The sequence below is a fragment of the Chelmon rostratus genome, chromosome 5 (genome assembly GCF_017976325.1).
Source record: "Chelmon rostratus isolate fCheRos1 chromosome 5, fCheRos1.pri, whole genome shotgun sequence".
NCBI classification, from domain to species: domain Eukaryota; kingdom Metazoa; phylum Chordata; class Actinopteri; order Chaetodontiformes; family Chaetodontidae; genus Chelmon; species Chelmon rostratus.
In genome coordinates, this window is record NC_055662.1 from 16,332,283 (window position 1) to 16,344,236 (window position 11,954).

The 11,954-nt window shown below is 40.6% G+C and overlaps 1 protein-coding gene across 1 annotated transcript; it reads right to left on the minus strand.

Moving 5' to 3' along the window:
• Nucleotides 1-1,126: 1,126 nt before the first annotated feature.
• ostf1 (osteoclast stimulating factor 1) lies at nt 1,127-11,856 on the minus strand. Its single transcript, XM_041937668.1, has 10 exons — nt 11,706-11,856; nt 7,338-7,384; nt 6,104-6,154; nt 5,761-5,824; nt 5,564-5,617; nt 5,273-5,380; nt 4,810-4,859; nt 3,451-3,529; nt 3,091-3,189; nt 1,127-2,017 (listed from the first exon to the last, which is right to left on the minus strand). Exons 1-10 carry the CDS (start codon nt 11,737-11,739, stop codon nt 1,959-1,961), a joined length of 645 nt encoding a protein of 214 aa, XP_041793602.1. The 5' UTR covers nt 11,740-11,856; the 3' UTR covers nt 1,127-1,958.
• Nucleotides 11,857-11,954: the final 98 nt, after the last annotated feature.

The window sequence follows — 11,954 nt, forward strand, 5'->3', positions numbered from 1 at the left end:
GTGTTTCTTAGCATTTTGCAATGCAAAGTCAAGGCATGCATCTTGATATTGATGCTCCCTAACAATGAAAACCCTGAGGAGAACATACAGTCATGCTCAGACACCATTTAGCTGCTCAGTGTTAGTGAAAAACCCAGAGGGTGTTTTCTGTGCATGCTCTTCCTGAGTCGCTGCAGCTGCAGAATGCCCCCACACTGACAGTCAGGCTAACCCCAGCTTTAGACATATTTCAGAAATATCAAGTAGCTTCCACGAGTCACTTCCTTTCTCTTATCTGCTCTGTGAAGAGACAAGATTTCTTGTTTTATACAGGGTCTCCCAACATGGATGCTGACTGAGGAGAAATAACAGTGTCCTTTTTTTTTTTTTACCAGCTCATTACAAATAACCAGGAAGACAGAAATGCTTGAGTCAGCCCTTCTGCTCTTGATAAATACCAGTTGCTTCCATTTCCCTCCCTGCTGTATGTGTCGTCATAAAGTAGGAGAGGTGAGTTTGATATATTTTGTAGTTTCAAGAATTGCTTGCTTCTTCGGGTTTGGCATCAGAGATGTAAAAAAATATTTCACCTGAAGCAGCCACCATTCCTGTGTATGTTGATAAGGCAGGGAGAGATTGAACGGAAAGAAACAAAGCCGTTTCTCTGCTTCACCAGTCTGTTTCTTTTCCCCCTGGTCTGGCGGTTATGTAGCATGTACCTGAATCCCTCATGAAAGACTTTGGCTGTATTTCTGTCTACACATCGATTTTTTTTTTTGCCTTTTCTGTCTTCTTTGGAATGTCATCAACATGCTGACTTTGTAATAAAGGAATTCTTTGACTTTTGGACGTTTTTCCTTTTGTGTTTTTGAGTATTTAGATTAATACACAGCCACCAATCCTATTACTTTGCATGTAAAGGATACGTTGGTTTGCACACTTGGTAATGAGAGGAATTTGGCTTGCTGTGAGAAGCTTTTGAGTAATTAAGTATAATCTCCAGTATGGCTTCTATAATTTTCGAAAAAATAAAAATCCTGACAGCGTTCTGCATCCAAAGATCCTTTTGAGAGGCAATTTTTCATCTTCTCTATGCCTTTATATGCTTTAATTATTGTCAGCTTTCAAAAAAAGTCTCTACTCAATTTAACATAAAGCTTTTATTGCAGATTGAAAACAGCAGATAGAAATCTAGAACAAAATGATCTTAGATTCAAAACATTAGAGGAGAAAAACGTTAACACATAACCACAGACACACTTGCTATGTTACACATATTTAAGGCACTTATGATGGAAAGCAGCAATAAACCCAGAAATTTGCCCCCAGGATGGAAATCAAACCCTCAGAAACTTGAAAGATGAAAGAGTGATGTAAAGTCTCTTTTGCACAGGGAAGATGTTTTCATTACACTGAACTGACAGAAGGTCTTTGACTGCGGTGGAAATGTTCTAACATGTGCAGCACAGACTAACATGTAAGGTGAGGAAAATGTTTTGATAGAGCTCCAAACTGCAAGAGATAATGTGTTTCCAATTCCTTTTTAAGTAATTTAAGTGGTGCATTAAACAAGACACAGACCAGATCAATCTTTTTAATTTGCACTGGCACTTTGATGTGCAGTTTCGATGGGTTGAACATGTTTGGAATGTGTTTAGAATTAGAGTTTTGGTCCATTTTCCACTACTGCATATATTCTGCCCCTCAGTCCACAGTGTGCAACAGGTGCTCCAAGACAAATCCCTTACATGTGGAAATGCACTTGGCAAAGCAGGCGAACTGTAAAAACGCATTAATTCAATGCACACAAACGTGATGCAGAGGGCCGAGAACTGAGGCGTTTGCACAAATTAATAGAACTAAAATGGAGTTACAGCTGGAAACGGAGCAAGAAGTCCATTTTAGGTCTGCAATAATCTCTCTGAGCTCCACGACCCCCCAAAACCCAATGGAAGACTGTGACGAAGCTTCGACAGGGCTCAGTCCGAGTCCTCGTCGTCCAAATACTCTTCAGCGTTGCTGTGTGTGCGGGTGATGTCTGAAACAAGACACGTGGACAGTTAGTGACAGGAAGAATGCGTCTTTGTGTTTAATGCAAATTATTTTCCTTAACATGTGTGGTTTTCGTTTTAGTTTGCAATAAATCTCCTGTTTAAGAGCTCATTCATGATATGATAGCTTAACCTTCTGGATGGAATGACAGCACAGTACAGCTGTGGACAAACCTTTGCACACTACGAAAGGGTTTTTGAGCCCATGTAGTAATATCCTTTATACAATCATGTGTTTCACAAAGTGCTGAATGTTGCCTCATCCTTCCTTCTAAATGACTGAGCAGGCATGAAACGATTAATGCCCCCGTTATCCTGGACAAAATAATCATATCAAAATATGTTTAAAACTCTTAAAATCAAAAACATTTTGTGAGGAAACTTTTTTTTTTCATCACAGATAGGACTCCAAAAAGTCATCACATTCATTCATGTTTTACACGGTGTTAAGTTAATTCATGGACAAAAAATTAAAGAGCTTTACAGCCACTCCATCTCTTACCAATCAAATGCCTTCTCTTACAAGCACCTGTGCTCAACCCAATATCAAACCTGATTACATACAATGTCTCTGTTTCATGCTGTTTACTCAGCAACAGGACATGAATAATTATGTGTGTCAGATAAATGAGCAGCTGCTGTCTACAGTAACCCAAGCTGTGGCAATCAATAACTCATAAACCCTGGCTAATGACTAACGTGACCATTTTTCCAAAGGTTTATATATTACAGCCTGTCTAATGTGGCTTTCACAGGACAGAAATCTATTCATTTTTACTGAATAGCACATTTAGCTGTAATTTCTACAGCACAAAGATTCCATTAAATCTGCTACTTATTTGTGAAAGTTAAAAAAAAAAAATGTATATACTATTTGAGTCTGCAGTGTGTCGACGTGTGTGATCTCTTAAGGCATCCTGCTAACAGCTACAGCACCGTCACGGGGGAGAGCGCAGTGAAAAGCATATTATTCTGTTTCCCGTGTGAGTGTGTGGCCTGTTGTGGTGGTACTGTGTGTGTGGGTGCTGCACGGCTGCCCCCTAGTGGCAGCTGTACTTACTGCTTCCCTGCTTCCTTTTGAGAAGTGAAGCACACTGGGCGTTCGTGGCCATCTCCAGAGCCAGCTTATTCTCATTGTTCCTGATGTCTGTCCTGGGATCTGAAACAAACATGCTCACACTGAAAAACTAGAAACTATGAACAGAAAGACAGAAGAAACCTCACACAAAGACAAAACTAAGAGATGGTTATCGTTTCCTCAATCTGGAACCATGTTTCCATATTCTATTATACACAATCTTTCTGGAGCTTTCTCTCTGTGTTTCCCCTGGTCTGTTCTGATATCCAAATATAGAGGACGACCTGCTACCGGCTTATTTCTTTTTACAAAACCAAATAAGAGACGTGGCTCCATACTCACTCTTGTTCAGCAACATCTCCACAATGTCAGAATAACCCTTCCAGGCGGCAGCGTGCAGAGCGGTGTCCCCGAGTTTATTCTGAAACACAAAACATCGGCATCACTGACGAGCATCAGCTTTGACATCGTCAAACTAAGATGTGTGATCGCATTGAAATTTCAGCTGATGATTACGTGTGGAGGACACTCCACCGATTCATGGACACAGAGGGAATTCTCCTGGAAGAATCTGCTGCTGTGTTGCAGTTACACAGATGTCAGAAATGTTGGAGTGTGGATCATTTGATGCAGATTACTCGCATGTTTTGGGGAAGTGACAGAAAATAACTGTTATGCTAGGATATAAGCCGTTTGGTACATTACCACTAGAATCTCTGAAGAAAGTGTAACAAGAAGTGACAGATATTAGGTTAAAATATTGTGAGTAGCAAATAAAAAAGCTATTACAAGGAACTGGGAGAAGGAAGCACCACTGATAAAGGACCATTGGTTAATAATTGTTGAAGAAATCTTATTAATTAATTGACACATTGTCGGATCACGAAAAAATTGGAAAATGCCTGAATGAGACTCAAAACGGCGACATCAGAACAGAATAATGTAAAAACAATGGGAAGAAAATGTGAATGAATTTCTCAAAAAGCTTTTCTCCTATTGTTGCAAATCTTATGCAACTTTATAAGACTTGTGAAACACGGTCTACGACAAATTCTTAATCATTTGTTCCCTCTTGTAAATTTGGCAAATAAATCGTCATTCCTTTCTTTGAACATAAAATATTGCATCAGTTTGTCCGAGCGTGTTGCAGTACCGGCGTGTAAACTACTCTGTGACTAGATAAATTATAAGCCTTGTTAAAAGCAGATCACCTGCACAGATCAGTGCAGCTCACAGTCATTTCTTACTGTGTATTATTCATTTCCCACCTGCACCGCTTTCATTTTCAAGCAGTTCTGTTGAATAATGCATCTCCTGGCACAGAACAGACGTATAAACAGTAATTAGAGGCCTGTCTCTTTCAGCCGACTTGTTTGCTCGCTTTGAACATACTTCTGCAAAAACAAAACGTCTGTATCGATGTACTGTTGTTCACGGATGCCAGCGTGTTGTGTGCATTGTTTTTACGTCTACTGAAGATCTGAACACAATGTGTGTAATGTGTCAGAAAAGAAGTTAATACCAGGTATAAATGGGGTCTTATGTTCTCACTCCTAACACACTAAAGCTATAAATACGTTCAAGGGTTCAACATTTTAGAAATCCAGATGGGTGACAAATTGATGGCAAAACAGCACTGTGCATCTTCATTCTCTGTCGATCTTGTAATGTGATCTGAATGAGTCTTTAAACGCCTCTCACCTGCTGGTTGACCTCCACGTTGGGCTGGCTTAGCAAGAGCTCCACCACATCTGACGGACAACAAAACAGAGAAAGAGGGAACTTTGAGTGATGGTTTGAGATAAGATGTTAATGAGATGCATCACATAACAATCATGCAGGAACAATGGGGGAGCACAGAAAAACTGGAACAACACCAAGATCCTGTTTTTGTGGACTTCTCACATGAAGCAAATCTGCCTGCGTGTCACAATGTACGATTTATGAAACCATATTCAGACGCTGCCTCAGCAGATTACTGTGCTGTACTGTACTGACACTCTCTCAACCCAAAATACTGAGAAATAATCCCACATCACTGCTGCAATGCCGAAAATTCAGCATGTTTGTCAAGAGACGCAGCCATTTTTGTAGCCTTAATACATGCAATATCCATATCGACGAGTAAATCTCAACGTGTTTTACACGCTGCAGCTGTTGTTACCCCTATGTCCTCCGTGGCACCCCCAGTAGAGGGCAGTGTTTCCAGCCTTATCCAGCCCGTTGATTCCAACCTTGTTCTCCACACATTCCCTCAGCCAGCTCAGGTTGCCTGTTTAAATACACAAGCAGATGCAAACTTAAGCACAAACAAAAAATATGTTAATATGTCAAATTTGCTTTTATTGTCTCCAGAAAGAGAGAACTGTCTTGGATTGAAGGGATCGCTGCATAGAAAAGGCAACATGTCACAATAAATGAATAAATAAATAAGATCTGCAGGTAGTTGTCGCACCTCGTTTGGCTGCTTCGTGCATTGGATTGTCGATGGACTCTGCCTGCTCAGCCACTAAAACAAACCAAGACAAGACCATTAGTGCTGAGTACTGAGATTCCCCATAACAAGAGACAAAGGTCAGTATTAAGTAACGTTCTGGTCACCACATGCACGCAATGAAATTCAAAGTAGGTCTGTCAATGCTGTATACTCACCATAGTTACTTGGGATTAGTCCTGTCCTTCCTCTGCATGTCCCCTTCCACCAGTTAGTGTCACTCTGGGGATAACAGTAATTCAGAAATCTTAGTGTTTTTAGATTAAACATCACAGAGGCAAACGAGTAGAGACAAAAACAGATGCAGGGAAAATATTTGTGAGATGAAAGGGAGCAAACATTGACCAAAGGCGGAAAATGAAAAAAATAAATGATGACAAAAGGGAGGCACAAAATGCGACGCTAAGATTCCAGAGAAAGAGGAAGAAGAAGTGCAAATTCAGATTTAAAGTGAGTGGGGTGTTGAAGAAAGCAGTGAAATCTCTCAGACGTTTTACTTACTGTGTCAGAGATGTACAAGAAGTCTCCTTCTTCAAAGTACAGCTCGTCTGGCTGGAAAATAACAAAATGAGACAACGTTACTCGAGGCTAATCAGTCATGGTGGCACAAGAAGTCTCATGTAGTCCCAGTGTTCACACACGGCTGACACCCCCCCCCCCCCACCCCCTTTGTTCCCCTGCTCACAATTGTGGTGGCTAAATCTAAACATGGTGGAACTGATGGAACTGAACAACATGTACATTCATCATTCACTGTCACCATCAGTTTAAATACCTCTATATTGTGAGTTTCACTGTATATATTGTTTATTGCCACATCATTCTTTGCATATATTTATGTATGCTTATTTTATATTTTTGCACCACTTATTGTTCAGTCATCCATTTTTTTTGTCTCTTGTATGTCCTTTTTTCCTTTTCCTATGCAGTTACATTAAGTGCAATGTTTAAACTGGAGTCAAATCTCTTGGATGTGCACACATACTTGGCCAATAAAGCTGATTCTGATCCTGATAGTAAGTAATTAAATATCTTTTGGACAGTTGATCAGACAAAGTAATGATGAAAATTGTTGTTTTAACTGTGACACTACTCTAATCCTTGAGCTACTCCCAAAACACTGAACATATTAAAATGTAATACTTCAGCTATAATGAAGAAAAGAAGGGCACACCTCCACCAAAGCACATTCTAATATGTCATTTATTTCAGTTGGTTTCCTCCATTCATCACCACCCCTCTGCTAATCGAGTTTCCCATCTGGCAGCACATGTCTTGCCTTGTTATTGGTCTTTTTTTGACAGCTTTATGGCAGGTTTGTTGAATTTGTACGTGCTTCACCATGTTTGTGAGGAAAATAAATATTTTTTCCAAGCAAGATGTTCATAATTATTAGGTGAACACATTTTAAAATCACTCATAAGTCTGATCTGCATGCCCAGGTCTATCTTTTTATTTCATTCTTGTAGCCATATTTGAGTTTTGGTCCAGGACAGTGCCACTAGAGACAGTACCAAAACATGGTTGATGATTTAACTATTCTACGTCGTTGCTACAAAATTCAAGACCCTGCAGATTTAACAACTGAGCCCAGAATTCTGTAATGCAACTTCAATTGAAATGCCTGCATATGGGACTCTACAGTTGCTTCATACATTGAAAATCCATGGAAGAGGTACATCGAATCATCAAGTATTATAAAAACAGTGCATCTGAACAAACAAAGAGCTCATACCGTTCTGGGGTCAAAGGTGAACAATGCTCTGAACACCTTGACTTGGCCTAGTGAAGAGAAAACAAACACAGACATGCATGTTAGATGAAAATTGGTGAGTGCAGAATGTATTTTAATTAAGTAATTTGACGTGATAAACGTACTACTCATACAAGAGCAGTAAATCAGGGCTGAAACATCATCCATCACCTCGCTCAAGAGCCAACTGCTTGTCAGCCTGCCTGAGCAATGCAACCTGTTTGAAACTAAAAATCAAACCGCTGCATGCTGGGACACATAGCACCTGGCGGCTGCCCTCGAGTGCCTGCTTACAGTAAAACAGGTGTGCACCAGCCAACAACAATGTGCATTTTAACACGCGGTACAGCGGGTCCGTGTGTGCAGCCCTGAGGTAGCCGCCCTCGCTGTCGTACAGTTAGCTAAACCACGCCTGAAGTTATGTGCAGTTGCTGTACTTGAGATTTACTACAATAACGTTGTAACAAGTATCGATACTTCCACACTTTCTTGATTCATGTTTAAAATGATACGATCGCTGTTAATTATACATGTGATGGTGTTGTTTTTGTTTAAAATTCCGGTATTGGGACATACTGCACACACTCAACAGTACCAGCCTTTGTTTAAATGACCAGACTCTGCAAATGTGATGCAAATCTTCAGATTTCCAAAGATTTGTCTTGCTGTACACGCATTTATCTGCTGTGTCAATAACATGCTTTAAAATATCAACACAAACAGAACGTACAGACGCATACAGTCTGTTTTATCTCTTGTTTGTTTTATCCTGAATTTGCTTTATTAATCTGTTTGGTTATTATCTTAATTTAAAAAATGAGGGCTGCAAATTAGCTTCAGCTAGACACTATACACATCTCACTATAAAACAGGCTTTTTATTATTTTCATTTTATTCTTATTGTGTGATTTAAAAGGTTATCGGATATTTTTACTCACACATAATTTAGGCTTTTATTTGGTTGTTGTTTTTAATGAATATCTTCCGGTTGGGACATTTGAGGAAGTCATCTCGGACTTTGGGAAACACTGATCGGTTTTCACCATATTCTGACATTTTGCAGACCAAACAACTAATTGATTAATCAAGAAAATACTTGACAGATTAATAGACAATGAAAATAATGGTTAGCTGCAGCCTTTTTACTTTCACTCACAAAGTACTATGTAACTATATTAAGAAAGAGGATGTGCAAATACAGATTATCATCATTATTACGACATCTGATGCATTACTTCTTCGCATGTAACGTACATCTCATACATAAGATATACGGTACATTAAAAACTTATATCCTTCAATCCTAAAGAAGAAGGAATACACACTTACACACACGTGTATCTTGCGAGCCATATGGCTTATTGCTCTTTAAAATGCTCCAAGCATTAAAGAAAGCATTAATGAAACGGTGTCATGTATGGCATTAGATAAGAGCACCAACATCTTGACAAACAGACAAAGTGTGCTTGAGGAAATCTGGACGTCTTTTATCACATTCCTGCGAAATGCAAGTTTTAGAGATACTGAACAAAAACAAAATAGATAAATACAAACTTTGAGAAAAGAAAAGAATGAGTGATGAAGAGCTTCTTCCATGCAGATATATTTGCTGCAGTGCTGAAGCTAACAGGCTGAAATGTTGGACAGTTTGGAGCTCCTCTGTGCCGTTACTCTGGGTTTCTATTTGGCTAACACACTGTGTCAGTGTGTCAGAACGAGAGGGGCTGAGCTGCTGCACAAGCGTAGCTCTGTTCAGCACGGCAAGCATGTCAACTCTGCACGCCCGGTCATGTCTCTAAAAACACACAACGGCCTGTGCTGACTGGTCCATGTTCTCCTTTCGCATTTTAAAGCCCCGGGCACACACGGGGATTTATTCTGGCTAAAACTGAACCTCACTGTGAGCAAAACATTGTCAGTATATTTTATTTGCTTGTGGGTTTGTGATGATTTCCAGCTGCGCTACTTTATTGCAAACTCCGACAGCTCTAGTCTTGCCCCCACAAAATAATAAAAAAAAAAGTGTCTGATCTTGGCGGCTGTTTGAGTTCCCATTCCTGTTCCAGGCCCAACCCAGAAACCATCTAAGCCTTGCAAAATATGACACAAGAGTCATTAGTCCAAAAACTTCAACTTCAAATCATGTTTTAAACCAGAGACAACACATAGCTCTCTAGTGTTTCCTTCTAAAGCCACGATTAACACAAAAACTGAAAGCTCCTCTCATCAAGGAAAACAAAAGAGAGACAGTTACAGAGCAGCGGTCCTGAAGCTGCTGCCACAGCTGCATTCAGAATGACTTTAGCAGCACCAAAACCATCCAGCATGGCTTAAGAGCTGCCCTATAACCTCTGCACCGCCACACACAGCATAAAAACATCTGCTCGAAGCTGCTCCTACACCTGACTTCTGGGATGCTCTGTCTGCACAAGCGAGGCCTTTCATTCTCACAATCTCATGCCTCCATATCTATGCGAATTTCCGCATAGATAAAGCGTCATCAGCGCTCGCAGCTCGCACTGACTTTGCCTAATAAGACTGACGGCTCTCCCACAGGCACCCCAACCAGCCATCTGTCGGGACACACTATCTCACCTGCCGTCACCACCAGCTGAGGTGCTGCGGAGCCGCCTCATGAATAACCATGAGGAGTATGAATGATAGTGACGCGTCTGGTGTTGGCATTCTGTGCTAGCAGGCAAACCACGACACGCAGATGTCTGCAGAAACACGCCCGTGTTAAGCCCCTGTGTGATTTCAAGCAGCATGACATCATGTGCTAACACAATTTTATCCCCCGCATGTGAGCCCTCTTTACACCTGTGGAAACCTCTGATGTACAAGTTGTGACCTGAACAACAAAGCTGCCACTTTATTAGATAAATAAAGCTAATGCAGTCTAACATCCCTGAAATAAACCCTGCCGACCTATGTTCAGTTTTAGGTCATGATTCAACTTTGTGGTCATTTTGGAGGATGTTGCATTATAGTGGAAGGTGTTTCTAACATTTGGTTCATCTTATTTAGTGAATGTCACTGATAGCAGGCTAAACATTTGAACCATGTCTCAGTATCATGTGATCCAGTTAAACAGCACCAGGGCTGCAACTAACCTTTATTTTCATTGTCAACAAGGTAGATGTTTGGTCTATAAAATGTCAGAAAATGGGGAAAAACACCAACCAGTGTTTCCCAAAGCCTAAGATGACTCACAAACTCACAAATGTTCAGTTTACTGTCACAGAGGAGTGAAGAAACCAGAAAATATTCACTTTTAAGAGAATTTTGACTTTTTTTCCCTTAATTACTCACAAAAATTCATCAATTATGAAAATAGTTCATTAATTTAATTGCTGACAACTAATCAATTGATCAGCTAATCATCGCAGCACCACAAACTCCAACATGTCCATGAAGTTGAATTAACATCTCTCTAAAACAGTTAAAACAATCATCGCACATTATGACCTTCGGGAATGTCATAATGTGCAATTTCAAGGTCAAATGAGTGAAATTGTATCTTTAAACATTCTGCAGTGTTGCAAGTCCTCCAGAGGCAGAAGACACAAGTTCAGTTTCAGACCTGGACATGGAAGATGCGTTCATGTGCTCTGCACACTGAGCAGTTCCCTGAAACTGGGAACTCAGTGTTTTTTTTTTACTCCAGATGTGAGGATGGCTCACAGCTTCTTTTTTTGTTGCTTCAAACATGTGAACATGTTTTTAACACCTCTCATCAGCGCCTGCTGCACAGACACAGCCTATGGGAGACGATGATCTTCACATGTTAAATGTTATTCACATCCGAAAACCACCACATGCACAAAACAACACGTGCAGTGAACTCCGCTAACATTTTTTGTGAGTCATAGACACATTTCCTTTTCTCTGGGACTGAGAAACCAGAAAAGCAGAGCAGACTGAGCTTGCAGGAAGTAAAACTGATGTCATTGACCATGTACTCATCATCACCTCTTCACCTTCGACCTAAAGCCACTGGATGACAGTACCCTCCTCGCATGAGTGATGGAAATAGGGAAGTCACAGAGGCCCGCTGCTGAGAGCTGGATCCCCCTGTCAATCAGCAGCGAAGGCACGAAGGCACTTCTACCAACTCCACTCCGGTGCTGGTCCAGGCAGTAACAAAGCATACTGTTATTAATCAGAGTTCATTAGCTTTCTTTCCACTTGGTGAAGAAGGTTTCACAGACAAACGACAGAAATCAGGCGATTTCACTCACTCCGAACTCTGCTCACCACCCGCCCATTAAGCTTACATCGACAACAAGGTGTGTTGTGCTGAAGTTTTGGCTAAATTTAAACAGCAAATGTTCGCAGCGTTAGTCTCACCTGGCTTGGCCGGCTTGGGAGGAGGCTTCGACATTTGTTAGGCTCAGAGATGAAACACAACGAGACGCACTGAGTATTATTTCAGTCAGAAACGTCGCTAGACAGTGGAACACGGAGGTATCATTGACAATGAGGAAGTGCAGCGGCACTGCAAGAGACGCGGAAAAGTTCAGATGCGCATGCGCAAAATTTTTTCTCTACGTAAACCCTGCCAAAAGTATGCTTTTTTTATTCTTTATATTACTTTGT